General features: G+C 41.5%; 1 protein-coding gene across 2 annotated transcripts in view; it reads right to left on the bottom strand.

The window, feature by feature from the left end:
- The window catches only part of RAD18 (RAD18 E3 ubiquitin protein ligase), a 62,980-nt gene extending 41,305 nt beyond the window's left edge, over positions 1-21,675 (bottom strand). The window contains exons 1-7 of one of the 2 annotated variants that reach the window (XM_059823341.1): positions 21,616-21,675; positions 21,090-21,171; positions 16,906-16,967; positions 15,345-15,415; positions 6,980-7,335; positions 4,733-4,832; positions 1,804-1,988 (exon numbers count right to left, since the gene is read on the bottom strand). In XM_059823341.1, coding sequence (XP_059679324.1) covers positions 1,804-1,988; positions 4,733-4,832; positions 6,980-7,335; positions 15,345-15,415; positions 16,906-16,967; positions 21,090-21,171; positions 21,616-21,675 — 916 coding nt within the window. Of the gene's footprint in view, positions 1-1,803; positions 1,989-4,732; positions 4,833-6,979; positions 7,336-15,344; positions 15,416-16,905; positions 16,968-21,089; positions 21,172-21,615 lie in introns of those variants that run through there. The other variant, XM_059823342.1, reaches the window with a different exon arrangement.
- Positions 21,676-21,947: the final 272 nt, after the last annotated feature.

The raw sequence follows: 21,947 nt of genomic DNA on the forward strand, positions 1-21,947 counted from the left end.
CCAACTGTCTGATCACACATAAAACCACGTGTGCATGCAGTTAACATATGAGCTTTTAATATTCACTTGAAATAAATACTCCCCTATACTGTCAAACTTGTTAAGTGATAACTGAAAAATGAAGTGGTTTTTACTGTGTTTAAATTTGGCAGCCTTCTCAAAGGGTACTTCTCACTCTCGGCCCCAAAGTATCACGTTATACATAAGGAACAAACAGCAAATGAGAAGTTTAGCTGTAAAGTTTCGCTGTGCGCCTGCAGCGGTATGCATGCTGTCTGACCCACAGAGATGCTGAACCCAGCTCTGCACGAGCAGCTCCTCAGCACCCAGCTCAATGCCCTGCGCTGCCCTGCCCTGCCCGCACATTCAGTTCCCGACAGCCCCGCTGCCAGCAAGACCAAAAATTTAACTGGTCCAAATAGTTTCTGAGCCCTTCAATACACACAAAAATATTCAGAATTGTTTACAATTTCTGGAATAAATAGTGAGCTTGTGCTTCCGGACTTAAGTCTCTCTGTAAACATGAAGATTAAAGAGATCAAACTGAGGGTGAGAAACAATATTTCTCATCTCTCTACCTCTGAAGTAACTGAGACCAGCTCTTGCCAGCAGCAGGACTGACCTACGCTACAGACCTAGCAGACAGCAAGCTACATCCTGAAACCAGTGCAGAAAATACAATACCAGCTAGATGAGAATTTCCAGGACACTAACAGCTGTGCAGCTCCCAGGAGAGTAGTATCAGAACATGATCCTGTTAGAAATTCCTTTAAAAGGACTGTTTGCTATAAGCTTCTAATCAAATAAAGAATAACTATAAATCTGATGTCTATCTCTCACCCACACATGCCAGTGTAGTTGTGCTGTTACTTGTATCACTTGCAGAATTGAATTGAGAGATGACAAATGACATCTATAAAAAAGATGCATGTTTTCATCTTGTATAAAATAGAATATAACAAGATGAGCTGGGACAATTCTCCCTCCAGCTCATACGTGCTATTCAAAATTTAAAAAATGGCCACACAAAACTAGGCAGCACAAATACCCCACTGGGATCTCATCCTCCCGGTTCCAGCCCTGGCATTTTCCAAGCATCCAGACTGAGCACATGCAAACAATAGACTGCTGTTGAAAGAAGTGTATCTGGCACTCACATTAGAGACTAAAACACAATATTCTCCTTATCCCATACAGCTGTTCAATGCTATATATAGTCTGAGTTTAATTGTACAAATTGCTGCGAAACACCTAAATTGATATAAACTCCAGCAAAACATTAACACTTTCTTATTAATTCATTCTACCTCTACCTATCATCTCCAAAAGGAGATTTTGAAATTAAATCCAATAAAAATATAAAAGTCTCAGAGTATAGGAGAAAGAGAACAAATTCAGAGCAAAAGATAAATTAATAATCCCTTCACTTACTACGAACCTCAGGTATTTCCAATTTTTTTACTAAAAGCCTCGGAGTCTAATTTGGAGGCATTCGTTAAAAAGCAAAGTCAATAAAAACAGAGAACATTTTTCAGAACAGGGTTAGTAAGCCAGGAAGTATCAAAGAATTTCGACACAAATTTACATCCTTGCTGGATACTTGCAGAGTATAGCAACACATTTCTGGTTTTCATTAAATTTCCTTTTTTTGCATTAATCTTTATTTATATAAGATAAATTCTTCCAGCTCCAGTTTGCCCAAATATTCAAACCAGCCTTATGCCTACCCTGAGAATTAAGAGAAGGAGAAATGCATACAAATAGTTTGCAATGGTAACAACTTTCCTAGAATTTCTAACTTACCTGATTTGGGATTTAGAGAATCACATTGAGCATTATACATGTGCACAAATTCTTGGTGTCTTTTAATGAGCTGTTGTCGAGTCCCGTGGGTAGACAGACCATGTTCCTTTAGTTTCTTCTTCAAATCACGATCAGAGAGCAAGTTGTAAACAACTTTAGACATAGGCTTCCTTTTGTGAGCAGAACTGCAAAAGGAAAAGGAAACAAACTGTTTTTAATTAATACTCCTATGAAAATCAAAATACTGACACACATTTTTACAGGGTATTTCACCCACTCGGGGTAAGAAAAACCTGAAAGAGTAATTTCAGCCATGACAGGCACACAACCAATTACACAGGGTATCACAGATGCAACAGCAACAGCTCGAGGAAGCCAGAACACTTTTTCCATCTACCACAAAGAAAATTTCAAACATGCAGAAAGCAATAGGTCTAGTCTGATTTTCTTTAGGAAATAATACAAACACTGCTCATGTAACAAGTACTGCAGCTCCATTTTTAGTATCTACAGCAAAGGCTTCGAAATCACATCAGCAAACACAGTATTGTTCGTCTTCATCAGGCTCAAGCCTCCATTCACTCTGAACTCAAAAGGAAGTGTACTGGATTCAGACTGCTGAAACACAGGTTTTCCACCTAAGTACTGGCCTTGTCTTACCTAAATCGGTTGATGAAGTTTTAAAAGCATTAAAACTGCAAGCCAAAACTTGAATTAGGAGATTTTTCAGTTTTCTAGGAAAATTACTTTGAAAAAGATACAGTCATGCACCTGAAAGCAAATCTGTAGTTCCCATCTAACAGAAGGGTAATTTGGTAATACAGAAAGTGACATTAAAGGGAATTAATAGTGCTCTCAGATGAGCAACATCTAAAACCAAAATTTACTCCTTCACACTGCCTTATGTCAGAAGAACTCAACGTTCCTGGCATAACTAGGGAAAACCTCTTAATTACAGGAAAATGCCATAGAAAATTCAAGTCCTACTACAACTTTTGTCACCTAAAATTAGCAGAACATTTTCCTTCTGCACAAATTAGCTCAGTCTTCCCTACACCTCCTAGTGAAATACACTCAAACGAGCCAACAAAGGTACCAAAATCCATCCACTGCCTCGCTCATCTTCAACTTAAATAATTTATTAGTTATAGAAGAACAGCATTTAGAGACACTTTTCTTCCTGCAGCAAAATAAAGTTCAGCTGCACTGCTCTGAATTACAGAGAAGTTATCAGCTTTCCATTGTGAAAGCAAGAGACTTATTTGAAAACTGTATTCAGCATTTTCAACTTATCACATTGAAAATAAATTTCAAAGCTAAAAAAAAAATAATAAAAAAGGCTTACACAAAAATTGTCATTAATTCATTTACTCTCAGATAGGCGCTGTAGCCTAGCTGGCAAAAAAAGATGCATTACCACAACACACTTCTCGGAAAAAGACTCTTTTCAGATTCTTTTGGGAAATATAAAAATTTTCATTGAATAATTAAACCTTTGAAAGTCCTGAAAAAGCTTTGTATGTATTGTAATTCACAAGCAGCATGACTTACAAGAGTGATGACAGATTTGCGAGCAGACAGCTACATGAAAACAACTCACAACAGTTTCGAATCTTAATGTTGGTGAGGTTTTTTTCCCCATCGTTGAGAAATGTGGTGTTCTTTGTGAACATACAATTACCTGTTCTAATTACTCCTGTGCAGGTTTTGGGGACTAAATTATCAGTTCCGCTGAAACACTGCTCAACTGTTAACATAGCATGCCATGTGCTCCTAATTTGAGAATAAACAGAGCTAAAATTCCTCAGAAAAGAACTAGAGATGTGCTGTTACTGAAACCCAAACAACACTGCCGTAAAATAAGTACATTGACAAAAAGCCAGCATTTAATACATAATAGCCAGTCCCTAAGGAGAAGTATCTTGCGTGATACTTTAAGATCCAAGCAGTCTAGATAGAGTAAGCAAAATTTAAAATTCTGTTAGGGACACGGGCTTGACACCAAAGAAAGATCTGCCTTTTATTTCCATTCATTAAGAACAGAGAAAACACTGAAAACATCCCAAATGAAAATTAAAATGTAACATCAGATTTCAGTATTAATTTACCATTTATTCATCTTCAAAAGCCCTTTAGCTTATAGATCACACTCTAAGAATGACTGGGCAAAATAAGAGCTTTAACATAAATTTACTTTCTAATTCAAGGTTCAGAGGAGTTGGAAATACAAACATGCAGTAAAACCACATGCAGCAAACATCCCTCACAGTTCCTAAGTCTGATCAGTTAGAAATAATAATGGCCTAAATTTATGCTAGTAAGTAAAATAAACTGAAATCTACACTTCTGATGTGAATGTGGCGACCGTCACAAATTCTAGGGCGGAGGAATAAAGTCAAAGGCATGCATTAATCTTACGGAAATTGAGATCTCAAAGAAACAACCTTGACTGGGGCAACTTGAAAAGAACCACAGTGAGCAGAGTAAGGTGTAATTTTTATTTTTTAACTTGACAGCTGGTGAAACAACTGTCTTGTGGCCCATCTGAATTGAGGTAAGCAATTCATTCACCAAGTGAAAAATAGTAGTGAGTGTTATCTGAATAGAATTTTAATGCTAGTGAGCAGAAACGCGACAAGAATAATGTACAGACTAAGTTTTACTCCCTGTGTTGAGTTCTTTAAAACATTGTCCAGTGTTTTCTTGCCACTAAAAGCCAAAAAGGAGTTCTGCTGGCAATCCACATACTTTCTTGAGAGAGGAAAATCACCACTATCATATTTATACAGTGATTTTAGAGTGATCTATACAGCGGGTAACCAAGAAAAACACAATCCACTGTATTATAATTCATCAACTAATATTTCTTATTTCAGCAGTGCAGAAAAATGGCTACATGCATATAAAAGTTCTTAGAGTTGTTTCTTACCTTCTGAGGCTGTCCTTCTTCTCTTCTCTTGTCAAGCAGCTATCCAGATGTTTGTTTATATATTGCTCTGGAATAGCAACCTCACAAACAGGACAATCCACTGAAAGAAAGGAAGAAGGAATTTACTAACATATATATTATAGCAAAAAGCAAATGTTTTCATCTGAAAAACTAATTTTTGATTGAAGAAAATGAAAATCCAGAATTCCAGATTTATTTTTTTAAAAAAGATCTGGTGTGTCTATCCAGAATCTTCATTTTTCACTCTCATTTTCATTCCAGAACACTTATTTCCCTCTCTATGTAATGTCAGAATGGCTCTCATCTTCCCTGCAGACAGATGGAATGAAATCTCTTAATAAAAATCCAGAATAACAGACATACTCCACAGAAACCTAGGGGCTAATATAAACAATAAGCATATTTCCGTGCTAATGTCTTTCACTTTTGCAGTATTCCACTCCTAAATAAAGGAAGCTGCTTCATGTTGATAAAACAATATAGCACAAACTTTATTCATATTAACATAGTGTTCCCAGTCTATGGCTCTCAACAGGACTGTCAATACATGAGTTAACTCAGCCTCACAGGAATCCTATGATCCAACCATGCCTCATACTCATTTCTTAGTACAGATAACTAGATTTTGTGACTTGGGCTCAGAGGCTCACGAACGCCCCATAGCATGGTCCCACCCAACCCAGAAATCTTCTTGCATCATGTTTTCAAGAAGCACCTACAAACATTACCTGTAAAGACAGTCAAAAAACACAGACTTAAAGTATTTGTCTTTAGCAATCACATTATGTCAAAAACAAAAGGCTAACTCTAAATGAACAGTATGACAAAGAGATTCTTTAACTGACATTTTCTGTATTAGTATGAAGGAAGTAGGTTTTGATTTAAAAGACAAAAAAACCAACCTATGAGAAACACTGAAATGTTGTGGGAATTGAGAGAGAGTTATCTGGTAACACTGCTTTGCAATTCCTGACTCCCATGACATCATATTCTAGTCAAAGGCTAAAAAAAGTTGGGACAGTAACATACCACAATAGTTCCGAGCAGTCTATTATTGTATTTGAAGTTAACATTTCAATTCTTAACACAGGAACAAACAATACTTACTAAAACCACTTCAGCATTGCCTCATTTCAAGTCTTTCATTTATATTGTTTGACCAACTATTTTGCATTTGTGGAAATAATTTCAATGTAACGCATGCTCGAGGATTTAATAAGGTCATAAAATGGTAAGCAAGTGAAAGTCCCAATTGCTCAAAAATAAATGAGCAGTAAAATTTCATATGAGTTTTAAATTACTAATGCAAGCAAGTTTGATGCATAAAACTAGGAAATGTAACTTCTGGCTAAATTGATGCCATTTTCATATGGCTACTTTTCTGGCTGTATTACCTCTTTAAGCAGTATTTACCCAGCTAATGAATAAATATGAACTTCAGAGTTCCAGCTGAATAAATTGTTAAACAAAAGAACACATAAATAGGAACTAATAAGAATCACTGTTTTACTCCTACATGGTCTTTTATTTTAATTTAGGTTTTTAATTAGGTCAATAGTTTTGACATGATGGCAGCCATCCTAAGAGGATTCTGTCATTTTATTGTAGTTGATTCATATAAATGGGCATTTTCATGCTTCAAAATAAATTAAATTTTAACACTGTAGAATTACAGAAGAATAAAGCAGATTACTTTCTTCTGGAGGTTGTATGAATAGGAATATTAAGAAAACCGAAACCATGATAATTTTGATTGTGGGTGTACCCCTCAAATAACAAACACATTATAAAATATCTTGCTTCTGATTACTTAAGGCTATGAGAGCAGAATGAATGTCGATGTTGTCTGTTTAGTCATTAAGGGGAAGGAGAAGAGAAAATTACTTCATTTTTTACTGAGTAAGTCTGTTGTGCAAGTATTGTGTTTCAGAGTTGTTACTCAAAGCAAAGGAATCTGTAAGCGTTGAACTCCATTTAATTACTCGGCATCAGCCCAAAATTCCTCATTGAGAATATGCTTGTAGCAGAGCTGTCCCACATAAGCAGTAATCTGAATGAAGCATAGTCCAGTTAAACGGGAAGCATCTGAACATGCCAACGCAGATCCGAACAATGCAGAGAAATGAGATGAATGCCACGTACTGAAGGTGCTCTAATGCATACAGCCAAACATAGCCACGGACTTCGGGAAGAGAACAGGACAAAAACAAAAATTAAGCATCTCACCTTTCTTGACTACTTTTACCACAGATGTAGAAGGCTTTTCATGACTTTTGGTGCACTCAGAACTCTCTCGTGATCCCACTTCATTGGCTTTACCATCAACCTCTGCAGAACTGCTGTAAACATCATGGTGTTCCTCAGTTTTGAAAATCTTCTGATCTGTTCCTGCCAGGCCATCTGCATTTGTCGAGGTGCAAACTTTTTCCTCTCTCAAGAAACTGTCAATCACTGGCACCTCTTCTTTTAAAACTGGCCAAGAAGCAGGACTCCTAACGTGGCTTTTGCCAGCTGAATGCCTGCTACAGGCCAATGGAGATGAAATCAGTGGAGTATCCAAGACCAACTGGAACAGCTGTTGTCTAGAAGCATCCAGAAGACAACATGCCGTTAGCGACATTGGACAGCATTAGCTTTTTCTTTGAGAAGAAACCAGAATGAAAACAGATGGAGCTTTTCCTCCCTTCCTTCCTCCCTCTCCCCCTTGCTTGCATGCAGCACTTGGGAACTGGCTAGCCCACGCAAACCAGGAGCAGGAGCATGCCAGCTAAGCCTCATCACGCTCTGCAGAATCTAAGAATTATCTTCCCGATTTTCAAACAAAATAAATTACATTTTGCAAACGTAATAAAACGTCTCTCAAAACATCACATGGAACACAATAAAGAACAAAAAGTTTTCCCCCTTACTTGAAGATGACAGATGACCATACTTCAAGCACTGCATCACATAGCTGTGACAGAGGCTCCTGAAACCAACGAGCTGAGCAGAAAGCGTTGTCATATTCCTTCTGTCCCTCCTTACTGTGGGTGTCCTTAGTACAGCCACTCACTGCCTACCCAGCTGAGCAGAACCCCACCAAGAGATAACTGCATGCTTGTCAGCTCTTGAGATTTTGTGTCAGGTAATCCAAACTATTTCGGTCACATTTCATCGATGATCAGCCAAAGAGCGCAAACCTTCCATTCTTTGCTAATATAAGGTACAGGGAAAAACATAACCGCCCTCAAGAACAGCCCACCTCAGTCTCCACCAGAACGTTTACCACCCATCTACATATGCTTTAACCCCCAACTTGCACTCCCTACCCTCCTCAGGGCTAGCAAATGTCAAGATGTGAGTTAAACAGAAGTCTCTTTTCAAAGAAATAAACTTGTATTTTATTGGTAGGAACACGGTAGCAGCAGAAGGCTCATTCTCCTGTCTGTCTCACTAGTACTTTTAGCTTTGAGGCAATACAAAGAATTACAAAGTCACGGTTGTCCTACTCAGGCAATTGCGTAAGATCTTAAAGACATGTTTTATTCCTACCCCTGCCCCAGGGGTTTTTGCAGAATCCTGTTTATTTTACCATGTATTTTATACAGCTCGAGCTAAGATACATTAAGCCAGAGACTGCATCCTTGGCAGGGAGACAGCATAGCAATGCAGCTGTCTAGACTGCCCGCATACCTTGTGGTTCACTTTCACTCCTGTATCATCACAGGTGGAGGGAAGGCTTTCCCAGCTAACGTCAACGATGGACAAACCACATGTCCCACTCTTACCCACTACTATTTTGACAAGAGTCCTCCACAATCTGAGGGTCACAACAAAGTTCATATCATCCAGCCAAAAAACAGCCAGCAGAAGTACACATGCAGTCATTAACCTATTCCTCTTTAATTCACTACTCCATCAGCCCTTGGCAACCTGCACACCATTCACTTGAGCTCTCCAAGAGTGCAAAGCCTGCACAGCTGCCCAGGTGTTTGTTAGCTTTCTTCCTGACTTGCTGCCATTCTCACAACCACCCCCTGCCAAGCCCCAGCCTGCTGCATCCTCAGAAGTCCTACCCAAAAAAAAAGGCAATTACAAAAAAAGCTTTACCATCTACAAGCTCTGACAAACTGGGACAGCTTACAAAAAATGGAAAATCTTAAAGGAAATGAAGCATCTAATAGCAACTGGAGGAGATGGGTTCACCTCTTAGAGATACTCTGTCCCCACTTGCTAAGCAGGGTAGGGACGACCTCCCTTTCGCTTCTCTTTATAGCAGAATAACACAAAGAGGAAAGGATGGGAACAGGGATACCTTTTGAGGATGCTGAGGAGTCTAAGAGCCCCCACACCAAAAGGCACGGTATACGTCACGTGCCCCTGTGCCTCCACCTCCCCAATCCATACTGCGCTGAAGACAGTTCAGCATTGGGTAACTACTTGGAAGACTTTTCAGTTTTTTAAGATAAAGATTTTTCACGTCTGAGAAGGGCAACTAATTAGGAACTGTCTGTATATATAAACATGTTTTTAAAAGATACATACGTCACCAGGTGACCCCACAATTATACTAGTTTAAGTTAGGTTCCTGGTGAACAACCAGAACAACCAGCTCAGCACACTGAACGCTTTTGCACTGGTTATATTCAAGCCAGATTCAGAAGCCCAAGTTGGAGTTTAAGTTTCCTGGATTACTGGATATAATGACCACATCTGTCAGTGGCAATTCACATCTGTCCCAAGACACTCTAACTTTCTGCAGTGCAAACAAGTGCAATTAAGTGTGGCAGCAAAACTATGTTTTTCTGCCTGCTTATGCCTAGATATGGACTGGAAGTTTTTAAGGAGGTTAATTCCCCAGCTGACACAGACACAGAATGGTCTAGCTACTGTTGGCGCAGGATCAACTTCACGGGGAACTCAGGAGCCAGTTAATAGGAACATAAATAGAGTGCCTTCACGCAGCCCAGTCCCACTCCTGCTTCACATTTGCTGTTTACAAGGGGTATATTTCATCCAGAAGCATCAGAAAGGTCTGACGATGTATCGCTGCTCAACACAGCCATTAGCAGCAATAACTGGCAGACAAAGTATCTCATCTTACTGCAGATAAATGCACAGTATTCTTCAACTTAAAGGTAACAAACTATAGCCTCAGAAGACTCGTCACATCACAAATGGTTTATGCTACTATCAGGTTCAAAAGCAAACAAATTAGTTGCTTTTTATTCCTAATACACTTAGGCAAAGTTTAATCCTCAAAAGGATGCAGCTGGGTGTTCTACCACAGATGTACTTTTTTTTAAACTTTTTTCTCCCCTTTTTGAACACGGAATTTATCTTTCGGTTATGTAAAAAAGGTCTATTTCTTCAGGCTCCCCCAGCTTTTCATACAGGCAGCCTACCATTAAAGTAGCTAATCAAAGTCAAAACATAGTCTTATCATATTATTCTTTTGGCTGTTAAGCAACCATTTTTACACAAAAGCCCAGCATCCTATGCTACAGCAAGCTAAATTCTGCATGACTCAGTTAACATAAAATAGATCCATAAATGCAGTAATTTGGCATCGTATCAGTTTAATTTTCCCATAAAATAAAAAACGATACAGCCCTAAAAGGCAAAAATATCTGAACAATTAGCCAGTTGCCTATATTCACTGTCTTCATATAGAGAGTGCAGCTGATCTCCCTCATCTTTTCAGTGCATTTTCTATTGCTGAGAGCTCCTCCTCTTGTCAAAGTAAGACATTCTACTATTTGTAAGCACCAGTTATGTCTGTTTACTTTTCCACAACAGGTATTCACTAGCTAAAGTGTATTTCCCAATGTGTTCCCATTAGCTGACAACACTCCTAGAAGTCAAATATCACATCAGTTTATCTTTTCACCAGACTGAAGAGTGTTTTGTATATCTTTTCCTCAACATTCCTTTCTCAGGAAGTATCACAATAGTACAGCTTATAGTACCTCAAATTCTCCGAAGGAGAGACTTCAGTAGTCTGATTTATCCCTCAGGAAGGCTATCAGGCCAAAACGCATGTTTGGAGGTGGGCCTGGACCCGAGACAGGCTGCAAACCCCAGCAAGGGGCAGGTGAGCAAGCCCGATAAAGGCTGAAGGTAGAGCTGGAGGGAGGAAGGCCGCGGAAGCAGGCAGCAGACACACAGCAAAAGGCTCAGAGCACAAAGCTCGGCATTTTTACAATGAGTCCTGTACAAAAGGATAGACTTCTGAACTCAGGAGAGTCGCTCCAGAGTTGACAAGACAGACTACTCAGATGAAAGACCATCTCATTTCAAATGCAACTTGTTAATATTTGCATGAAGACAGCCAAAATAGAGACATTTTCTGAACATAAATTTCAGATTCTGTAGTAACAGCTGTCTCAATAAAATATGGTCTGGTATAAAACAGAGAGAGAAAACTGGAAAAACAATACAAAAAACCAAAACCTATCCTAACACTAAGTTCATAATAAAGGTTGCTTTAATTACACCATTGGTCTACAAATAATCATACAGAGTTTTTCCTCATATTGAAGGATAAAGACTTCTGAATAGACTTTCCAAAGGGATCTTATCTTGGCACAGAATCAATGGAAAGAACACTAGGACTAGAATATGAAAACTTGTTTGCCAAAACACACATGAAATCTCTGTATGCTTTTTTTTTTCTGGCAGGAAAATACAGAAAATGCTAGTACTAAATTCAAAAGAGGAGAGAAGTCCCAGACTGGCTTTTCCCAGAACACGGAATTTTGGGCCCGCTGAGCAGCTTCACCGGCGTGTGATGACATCTAGTGGCCCTGCCGGACCTGCGCCCCGCCAACCGGCACCCCAAAGCCAGGCACCCCAAAGCCAGGCACCCCAAAGCCAGGCACCCCAGGGATGGAAGAGCTGGAGCACCGCCGGCACCCCTTGCACAGCCCTGGGCTCTCCGACAGTACCTTTATCAACTGCCACTCCCCTGCCTCAAGACCAGAGCAAATTACTCAAATTTCTCATTATTCACAGGAATTCTGATAGTTGTTATTGGAGCGATTCGGACAGGCATGACTAGAGTGGAAGATTCATCCGTCACTCAGAGACGGACAGCAGAGTCAAGAGAAGGCATGCAGGTGATGGAGAAGTCCACCCTCTATCATTGCCAGACTGGCTGGCTCACCTAGAAACTGATTCTACTGGTAAACCTCAGGACAACACAATTTTCAAAAAGCTCTGTGATTTGCATGCAGTTTTCAACATTTTCTATTATACTCTTAAGAATTTAACACAGACTACTATCAGTTCCGAAAGGCTTTAGCAGATACAATTTTACCTTCCTGGCACAAAAGCAGTAAATGCATTACAGCTGAAAAACCTCAGTTTAAGAGCACAGGCACCCTTTAAAGGCTGAAAGATGAATCAACAAGATGTTAGCAAGTTCTAACATGCACTGTTATAACCACTACACAAATCCTCCGAGACCCATCGTCTTTAGTCGCTGGCTCAGGTTAGGACAGGGAGTTACGCTTCTTTAACTAAAAATGGACAGTCGTGTTAATATGCTGTATACAGCACACTCTCTCTGCCAGGTGTGCTTTAATAACAGTATAAACATCTTGCAAAATTTTTTTTCTTCAGATCTGCAAGACCTGCAAAAAGAATTGCAGTGTCCTCCTTCATCGAGATCCTGGCTCCCATATTATGGTCCGTTTACTTCTCCCTTGCCAAAGCAGCTACGAAGCAGAGAAAGCAGGTGGGAATCTAATGCTTCCACATAAATAAATACCGGGGAAGAGATGGGTTTGTGAATCTTCCAAGGAACAGCTCACACAGGACACTCCCAACTGTACTAAAGGACAGTCTCTCTCCTTGAGATTCCTTCTGCAGTCCTCCTGGAAGTTTAGTCAGTGTATTAGAAATGACAGTACCTGCTCTCTCAAGAACTCAGAGCGGACGTGTTTATACCTCTGACTCACTAGCTGTCAGGTAACCCTGATTAGGAAACTAAGGTATAATTGTGAAAGTAAAAACATATTTTTCTTCCCTACGTATGAAAAAAACCACAGATCATTTTCAGCAAGGACTAGTTTTCTGCTTATGCAAGTAGAATTCTAATTTCCATTGCTAAATTTTCTAACTAGGTGACGCAGAAACTGACCATTTTTATCAAAATAATCTCTTTATTAGAGGACAATGAAATTAATTTCAAAACAACCCCAAAGCTTTACACTTACTATTTTGGAAGACAGTGGCCTCACTGCAACTGATAAAAATGTTGTTCGTAAAGGAAAGATGGCACAGACAGCACTCCCCATCTTGCTCTCCTGACCTGGTCAGAGCGATGAATTCTGCCTACAAAGTACAGCACAGCAGCAGAGAGAAAGCTGAGCAAAGGTTGCTCTCACCCTGACATGAGCGCGACTGATCCGAGCAATGCGCTCCCTTAACTCCTCCACTGCTCAGGATCTTCGTGTGCACCAGAACACAAGGGCAGACAACGGGAATTCAGACTTATTAAAGCCTATTCAAAACTGCTCCTCTACCCTTTCACACAGAATGTAACATTAATGGGCTGTAATGAATGACACAACACCTTCACTTCTACTGGGAAACATCAGAGTCCACCACTTCTACGGGGAGAAAGCAGGATTCCCAAGGCAACACTGAGCATAAATTATCATGAAGGCTCCAATTCTGCACACTCGTGCATGAGCTAAATATTGAGCAGAAGTATAAATGGGATCAGCACTCCAGTCTATTTAGAATTATTTCCATTCCATGCACACACTGACCTTGGAGCACAGCTTTTACTTTGCTAAGTACTACCAACATTAACATTTTCTTTCCCTGCAGGCCTGACTTAAGAAATGTGTTTGCATTTGGTGAAATACTGAAAAGATTTAAGGCCTAATTTTCATGAACACTAAACTACCTGAGGCTCAAAAGTCAAGTCAGGATGGACTGGAAGAGCTTAGCAGGTTTCAAAAATCAACCCCTGGACTTTGTGTTTGTGTCGGGGAGGGCAAAAAGGAAACAAAGCAGATGGGAAAGGAGATGGGGAAACAGAAGATCTGTCCTCTACCAACATCGCTGGGGCGGAAACCAGCAATGCTCTTATGCTTTAATGATACTCGTATCACGTAAGACTCTCCAGGCAAGTAGTGCTCCCTCAAACTGAGGACCATCTGCAGAGTAAACACGATCCCAAGCTAAGAGGCATGAACACGGGGTGCCCAGCATCTGAAGTGACGCAAGATTTACTCACTATCTATATTCCTCTTATGAGTCTGTCTTATTAAAGCAGTTATCTTAGTAAGCCATTTGTTGTTGCGCCTTCCTCACCGAGATCCAGAAAGAAGCCAGCACTGGCTCTCTCCCACCTCACTCCCCACCCAGTGCAGAACAGGACACTACAGTTATTGTCTTACTGATCTAACTTCATGTTGAGAAATTGATTGAACTCCAAGTCACAAAAGGAAAGATTATTAAACTACTCTGACTGGTAAGATTTATACTGATCCATTAAAGGAGTCAAAACAAATTAACATTTTAGATTCAATACCATAATGGATCCAAGTCAGCACTACTTGTTCCCTACAAAATTAGACATTGCCAAAAAACAAAAAAAATAGTAATCCGTTTATCACTAGGAAGCAGCAAAGATAGAGTTCAGGCTAAAATAATGAAACTGTACAATTTCAATTCTTCAAATAAAATCAATTCAATCTAATAGTGGTCATACAGAAGATTTGATCTTCATCACAGAGAAACTCTCTCAAGAAACAAAGCCATAAACTGAACTGTGCTTCCTATCGCTTATGAAGACAAGAATCTCATTGACTTCAAGCTCCAAGTTCATTTCAGAGAAAAAGATGATCATGTATTTGTCTCCCATAGACACAGGAACACCTACAAAATACCTAGCAAGTCACAGAGACTTGGTTGCTTTTAACCAAAAGAAAAGAGACATAATATAAGAAGTCTCATGTATCTACATTCACCAAGTGGTGCTTATTCTGTTGTTCCTGTCTTTCAAAGGCACGAGGCGATCAAAAATGAATTAAAAATGAACAGAAAAGTAGATAAGAAATCCAGGTGAAAGCCCAATACTCCATTACTTTTCTTATCCAGGAAAACTCACATTTGTGGTCCCTCAATACCTACATTTTTCCCATCCAATGACTTCACCAAGAGAATTCTCTTGCAAGTTGACCACTACCACTGGACAAAATCTTTCTATTCAGAATTTCCCCTGCACACATAGGAAGAATCTTAGAAAATCTTTATTACCATTATTTTCCCTGTAGAATCCCGGCACATCTGCTTGACTTCCTACATGTTGGAAGAGACTGTAACTTACACAGCAGCTAACCAGAAGCAAAACCAAAATAACCCCAACACATCACCTGAGTGGACAGTAACCTTCAGCCAGAAAACTGTAGGATTTTTCCAAAAGCATAAACATTTGTCTTTGACAGCGTTTCTGTCACACCACAATTTTTTCACTCCATCCTCACACTGCTCCTCGCTCTGCTCCTCTACAAGGACTCCGGGCCTGGTCACACAAAGTCACACATGCCTTTCCAGCTGCCAAACCAGAGATTGTATTAATAAAATTACAGTATACCTTGCAGAATTAAAGCTCTTTACTAGTTCATCTAATGTCCGGTTATTTTTCAGGTCAGATTCCGAGACTGCCTATTAAAAGAAAAAAAAGAAAGAAAGAAAGAAAGAAAGAAAAAGGGGAAAATAAAAAACCCCAAACATTCAAATGCAGTGAAAACAACAGGTACCCAGAAAATGTTGAAGTGATCAATAATTTGTTTCTTGGATCTATGCCTCAACCACCCCCCCCCCCCCCAAATTGCTATGTGAATGAAGATGCATAAAGTGTAAACATTTTTTTCCTGAAAAATATCCCAAACTAAAGTAAGTGCTTAAGAACTGTAGTCTGGGAAATAATAGGTAATAGATAAAAATGAAGCATAAAGCTAAAGCAACAAAATCCAGTGTACCCAGTCTCCAAAAATGCTTTATTGTGGCCCGGTTCTAATTATTCTGAAAACCAAACCAAGGATCCCATGAATGTGATAAGAACGTTAAGCAACAAGGCATGAAAACTGATGAAGGGAAATACTAATCTTTTGAGTGATTTTGGAATGAAAATATGAATTATGAGATGGCCTTGTGCATTCAATACATTCTTTTTAAACAATTTCTGATTTTTATCTCTCTGGCTGTCTCTCTCTGCTCTTCTTTTTTACAAAGCTTTTATTAGTCTTGCTCATATCAATACCCGTGATTTTTAAGAAGGTGGTAGTACAATATACTCCTCAGAAACATACATCAAGCAGTCTGCACTTTCTGAATGTTTAAAACCTGGCAAAGCTACAGATAGATCCATTCCCCAGTCTTGAAAAGTCTAGTCTGGGTCATGCTTTAGGAACACAGAAGAAAATTACTTCTATTTTGCCAATATTCCTGAAGCGCCATTCATTGTTTTTAAGCAGGCCACCATTTTTAGGAGTTCAATAAAGCCCAGCTGGCTTAAGATGAAAAGTTAGATTAAGGCCTAGAATAAATTGCATTCTGTGTTCTTTAATCAAAAAAGGCCTTCAAGTCAGATCGTAATAATCACCCACCTGCAGAACAGGCCAAACCCGCCTCTAGTGCCTTTTACATTTAACCAAATTCTCATGGCAAACACCTCCTCTCCTGGGTGCGTCACGTAGTCTTCTCATCCCCAAAGAGGCTACGCAGTAGTCAGTGAGTTTTAGGTCTATGTGGTCTGTGGACACTCTAAAAATTCCTTGAAACAGGAAGCGAGGCCACTCAATCACAGAAAATTTAAGTGCTAAATTTCAGCACTCATGTTTTAAATGATGGTGTATTTTAACAAATTAGGAAGTAATGTTAAATGTTTCGCAACAGATCGTATACAGAGCCGTGAGCCAAAACCCAGGTTTGATGCTCCATCTACTTCTGCCTATGCTGGCAAGAAGAATAGCTCTAAAGCAGGAGAATTCCAGTTGTAAGAGCACCACACTTTGCCCAAAGAGCTGCTCACCAAAAGGAAAGGTGGTAATATATGACCAGAATTAATTATTTAGCATAGTCCAAAGGGAAAAGCTCCTGAGATTCACAGAAAAATAAATAAAAAACAAGCCAAGGAAAATAAAAACACTTACCACACAGCATGTTGGACACTGAGTTTTGTAGGACAAAAACTTGCGTATACAAAGGGAACAATCTGGAAAAAGGAAATGCATAATTTTTAAACATGCGCTCTTCCAAATGCAATTCAACATCCTTACTAGTATATTTTCTTTTTCTACAATACAGGCAAACTATTCCACAATACATCAATATTGAAAATACACCATTTTCCCACAGACTTAAGATTACCGTTGTAGCAAAAAAAAAAAAATCCGTATTTTATGCAAGCATCTTTCAACATTTAACCTCAGTCCCTCTGTCAAAAGCAGATGTTTACTTTTGTTTCTTTAATGCAGGACAAGAAAACCTTGGTCTGCTACCACCACTAAAAGCAGTGTGTTTGTGCTGCTCACTCCCCCACCACCGCTTTTTTTTTTTTTTTTTGACATGACTAATGTCGGATCACTTTCATCTTCCTGCATGGCCCCAGACAAACTCTCTATCCCCTGTTTTTCCCAGGTGTTTCTTCCCCTTTCCAAAACAACACCAACCTGTTGTTGAGGGAGAAGGCTAAAAAGCATGGGAAACAGCACTGGAACGCTAACTGAGTGACGGCTTAAACGTTTCCCAGGAAAAGCAAGTCGTATCATCATCACAGGATGCTTCAATAGACTCTTTGGTGAAATATGGCATAAGCTTAATTTTGTTGCAGTAGATTCCTGAAATTATTCTACTTTCTCTACTTATCTATGAGCTTTCATAACCACTTCAAGTAAAAACTTTCATCACTCTCCAGCAAAACAGACATTCACGTCCTAGATCATTACTGGTCAGAGTCTCAGCACTTAACACACTTAGCAACAGCCACCTACGCAGATATATTTCAAAGACCCTCTGTGAAGGAGTCCGAAAAGCAGCAGGAGCATTAATGCACTAATTCAACACTGAAAACCACAAATCCATCTGAATACTCAAAAATTACATTATACAGTAAGATGTGATATGGGGGGAGGAATCCATGAAAAAAAGACATGAACTTTAACTGAATGAATATGAACCAACTTACAGATCCAGCCTGCCAACATCCGACAACCAGTCACCTTCAGTAAGCAATGGAACTGACCTATGTTTGCAACCATCACTGCTCATAGCCAGTGTAGCTGAAGCATGTTTGAGGATAATAAATCACATAAGCTCTTAGTCTTAACGTTTGTGCCTAGGGCTGGGTCTGGGCCCGTGCAGAGAAGACAACAGCGTCACAATTCCCAGTCCCCATCCCTTCTCTCCCACTCGCCTCCTCTTCCTACGGGAGAATTAATCCCACCACGGCTCAGGTCTCAGCCTGCCATTCCTGGGGAAACAAAATAGGTCTCTGGCTGCTGTAGACAGCACACACACCAAGAATTAAACGGTGCCACGAAGTTCACTTCCATTTGCACCGACAGACAAAACCCACCTGTAAAACTGCATCTACCAAACTAATTTTAAGACTCAGCCACAGCAATGTATTTCAGTATACAGAAGAGAATCCCAAAGTATGAATTTAATCTGACAACTATCACTGGATGCTTAATGGTAACGACAGAGTGGAAGTATACAAGTCACTGCCAGCAAATAACAATCTCTATTGAGTTTAAACTGGAAGTAGCAAGATTGTGAGAAGAAAGAGGAATAACAGAAGCCTGGCATGAGAAAAGTCAGTAAAGCCACAATTTACACACCACACATCGAAGACCATAAGTGTTTTTTTAAGTGAGCAAGCAATTCTGAAGCCTGCTTAGCTGGAAGCATAGTAGTAATTCAATACAGATTTAAAGAAAGGAAAACCCTGGATGACAAAAAAGAGCTCCCTCCAACAGCTATAGCCACTTCTATAAGAGTAAGTCAAACAGCCCCAGGTTCCCCTGCCCACATTCCAAGCTACGCTGGCCCCAGGACAGGGCTGCATGGCTGCACTCTCACTGAGCTCTGCTTGGGATAAAGGCTCTGACTTCGGCACACTGCAGATTGACGGGGGCCGGCGGCTGCTCCCAGCACCAGCTCCCAGCACCAGCTTCATCCCTTGCTGGAGGGCGGGGCCCTGACCGAGGCAGCAGCAGAACGCAAAGCTGAGTTATCCTCAACCACCACTGCCACCATCCCCTGGCTGGTTCCAGCTGCCTGGGCTCCTCAGGAGAGCAGCACATTTTAAGAACCCTGAGCCCACGATCATGCCCACCAGGCAGCAAGAAGGAGACCTGGCACTGATAACCTCTTAACCACCTCAGCTTGAATTGACTGAGTTTGTCCTCTTGGACTGAAAGCATAAGAAATCTCAAGGCCACAATTCACTCTGCCCCTGGTGAGATGTCCGTATTACAGAAGATGTCCATCTTCAGCCGCTTTTATGATGTGAAAGAAATACGAATGGCACACCCATTCTGTCACTAAGACACAATCCAAAGCACTGCAGAAGTTAAACAACTACTGTTCAAGAGAGCTATTGAATGCTCTCAGTCACCCAAGAACAAGCAGAGGAGGAATTTCAAGTGGCTATAGGTGCAAACTGATTATAGAGACGTCTAGAAGCCCTGTAATAGATCATTAAGAGAAACAGAAAAAAATTTTGCAAGCAAAAGTATTTCATTTTCATCTATTCACAAATAATTACTCATTAATGGCAGAGAGCTACTTGCTCCAATTGTACAATCTCAGAGGACTGGAGAGATTATACAGAGACAACCGAGTAGAAAGTACTTCAAGAAATCTTGATTTATTGTAGAAAACTTAGGCTTGCTGCAATTTGCAGGCAGAAATTCAATGTGTAATCAGTGAAAAAAGAAGGGAGACAGATTCTTTCTGAAGTTAAGGGCCTCTGAACCCAGCTGTGTCACAGGCAGGCTGTAACACCAGCTACTGTAGAGAATTTCCAGTGCTCCCCACCATAAATATGCTGTTTTCAATGGTGATAGTTTTGCCAAGCTAAACTAAATTCCATTGCCAAACTATAATGTCCTCCTTCATGTAAGGAAGAGGAAGTGCTATAGTTTCTGAACAAAACAATTATAAGCATTTATTTTAATGTGAGAAAAGGCAATGTACTTTCCCCTAATCTGACTTTCAGCAAACCACTTCGCTACCACGTTCCAACAGATATCAACCTGAGGCAGACAGAGCAGCACGGAAAATTTTAGCTCATAACACTTAATGCTCTATGCCATACAGCTTTGCATTTTGTTCCACCCTCAAGATGTTATGAAAGATATTTAAATGAAGAATTGTAGGAATAGGTGGTGTTTAAGTGCATTAATCCAGATGACATGTGTTTGTGTTTTACGGTTGCAACCGTAACTGCACGGACAAAGGTTGCTGGCTGCTTCACAGCTTTCATCCAAAAGAGCTCCTCAGAGCCAAACGTCCTTGCTGGCTAAGCCACAAGTAGAAGAGCTACATGTTTTCTAAAGGAAGTAAAGGACCGATCGTATCTGCTCTACATGCCAGTAAATAATAAATAGTCAAATGATGACTTGTCTCCAAAACTCTAAAGGAAAAAACTCTTTTCTGAGGACATTTTTCAGTAGTTTTCTATCACTTGGCCAAGGTGCAAGAGGATTTTGCCAGCCCATAGGGCCCACAAAGTCATTCTCCACTCTTGTGTTTCCTGGGAAAGATATATGAAGACCAAACCACTCATTCAAAATTTCTCTGAGTACACCTTCTTCAGCCCTACCTGTCTGCCTTAATCTGTCAACTGAATGACAAGTCAGGCTTAAATGGAGTGATGGGGCCAAGACACGCTCCCATCCCAGCCACCCCTGTACTCCCTGGAATGTATGGCAAGGTGCGCTTACATGAAATACGTTAATTCTAAATTCCACAAAGTCACAGGATAGAGGGGAGAATGACCTCACTGCCCCTTTATTGACTTGCTACAAATGCCTCATTTACCTTGGCTCCTACTCGAGCAATTTTTATTAAAACTGCTGTTTTGGTGCAATTTTTGGTAAAACTCAAGTAACTTTAAACTGCAACCACCAAGTCAACAGTGATGTATTAATTGACCCTCCATGAAATACGTTAGTCCCAGGACAGGAGGCAGAGATTTACAATGGACGGGAAGTAACAGTTTTGCGTCGGTACTCGAGACAGTAGGGTGGGATGAGTCCCGCAAGAGCAAGACATTTACACGCAGCACTTCCAGCGCGAGAAGTAACCGTGCTCCTTGCGCCGCACTTACAGTTATGCGAACACTGTGGGATGATCATCGCAATGCTGAAGTAATCGAAGCATATCCCACAGCGCAACAAGTCATCCACCGCCTGCAACGAAAAGCCGAGGTCACCGAATAGCTGGCGGCGGGGCACGGTAGGCGCACGGCACGCTGGCGAGCCACGCTTCCAGCCACGCACTCTTGCGCTGTATGTTCTCACGCAGTACAGGTTAAGGTAGACCGCCTGCATCAGGCGAGGGCGGATTCAGCGGCAGGGCGTTACGGCAGGCTGCCCCGCGGCTGGGCCGCGCCGAGCTCGGGCCCGCTGAGGGCCGGCGCTCGGCCCCGCGCCGGGGAGAGCCAGGGGGGGCCCCCCCGCCCCGCCCGCCGCGCGCCTCGCAGTGCAGGGCGGGGTGCGGTGCCGGCGCGGCTCCGCCTGAGGCCGGGCCACCCCGCGGGACGCTCCCCGGCCGCCGCGCTGACACCCCGGCCGCCATCTCGCCCGTCCTCCCTCCCGCCGCGCCGGCAGCAGGCCCTGCCGCGCCTCACGCACCTTCAGCGGGGACAGGCTCGCCGGCCACAGCGGCTCGGGCACCGGCAGCGCCAGGGCCATGGCGGCGCGGCGCAGCGCGGCCCCCCCGACCCTCGCCTGACGCCCTCCCCGGCCCGGCCGGCAGCGAGTCCAAATCCCCCGCGCTAAGCCCTGCGCGCCGCCACCGGGCCGCGCTTCCGGCGGCGCCGCGGCTGCCGGGAGCTGTAGTCCGGCGGCCCCGCCGGGAACGGGCCGGGAACGGGCCGGGGCGCCTCACTGGGCCGCGGCGGAGCCCGTGGCGCCTCTGCCCCGTCTGCACCGGTGCCGCTTGCTCATCAACGCGCCCCCAGTCC

Source organism: Gavia stellata, chromosome 12 (assembly GCF_030936135.1).
Source record: "Gavia stellata isolate bGavSte3 chromosome 12, bGavSte3.hap2, whole genome shotgun sequence".
NCBI classification, from domain to species: Eukaryota; Metazoa; Chordata; class Aves; order Gaviiformes; family Gaviidae; genus Gavia; species Gavia stellata.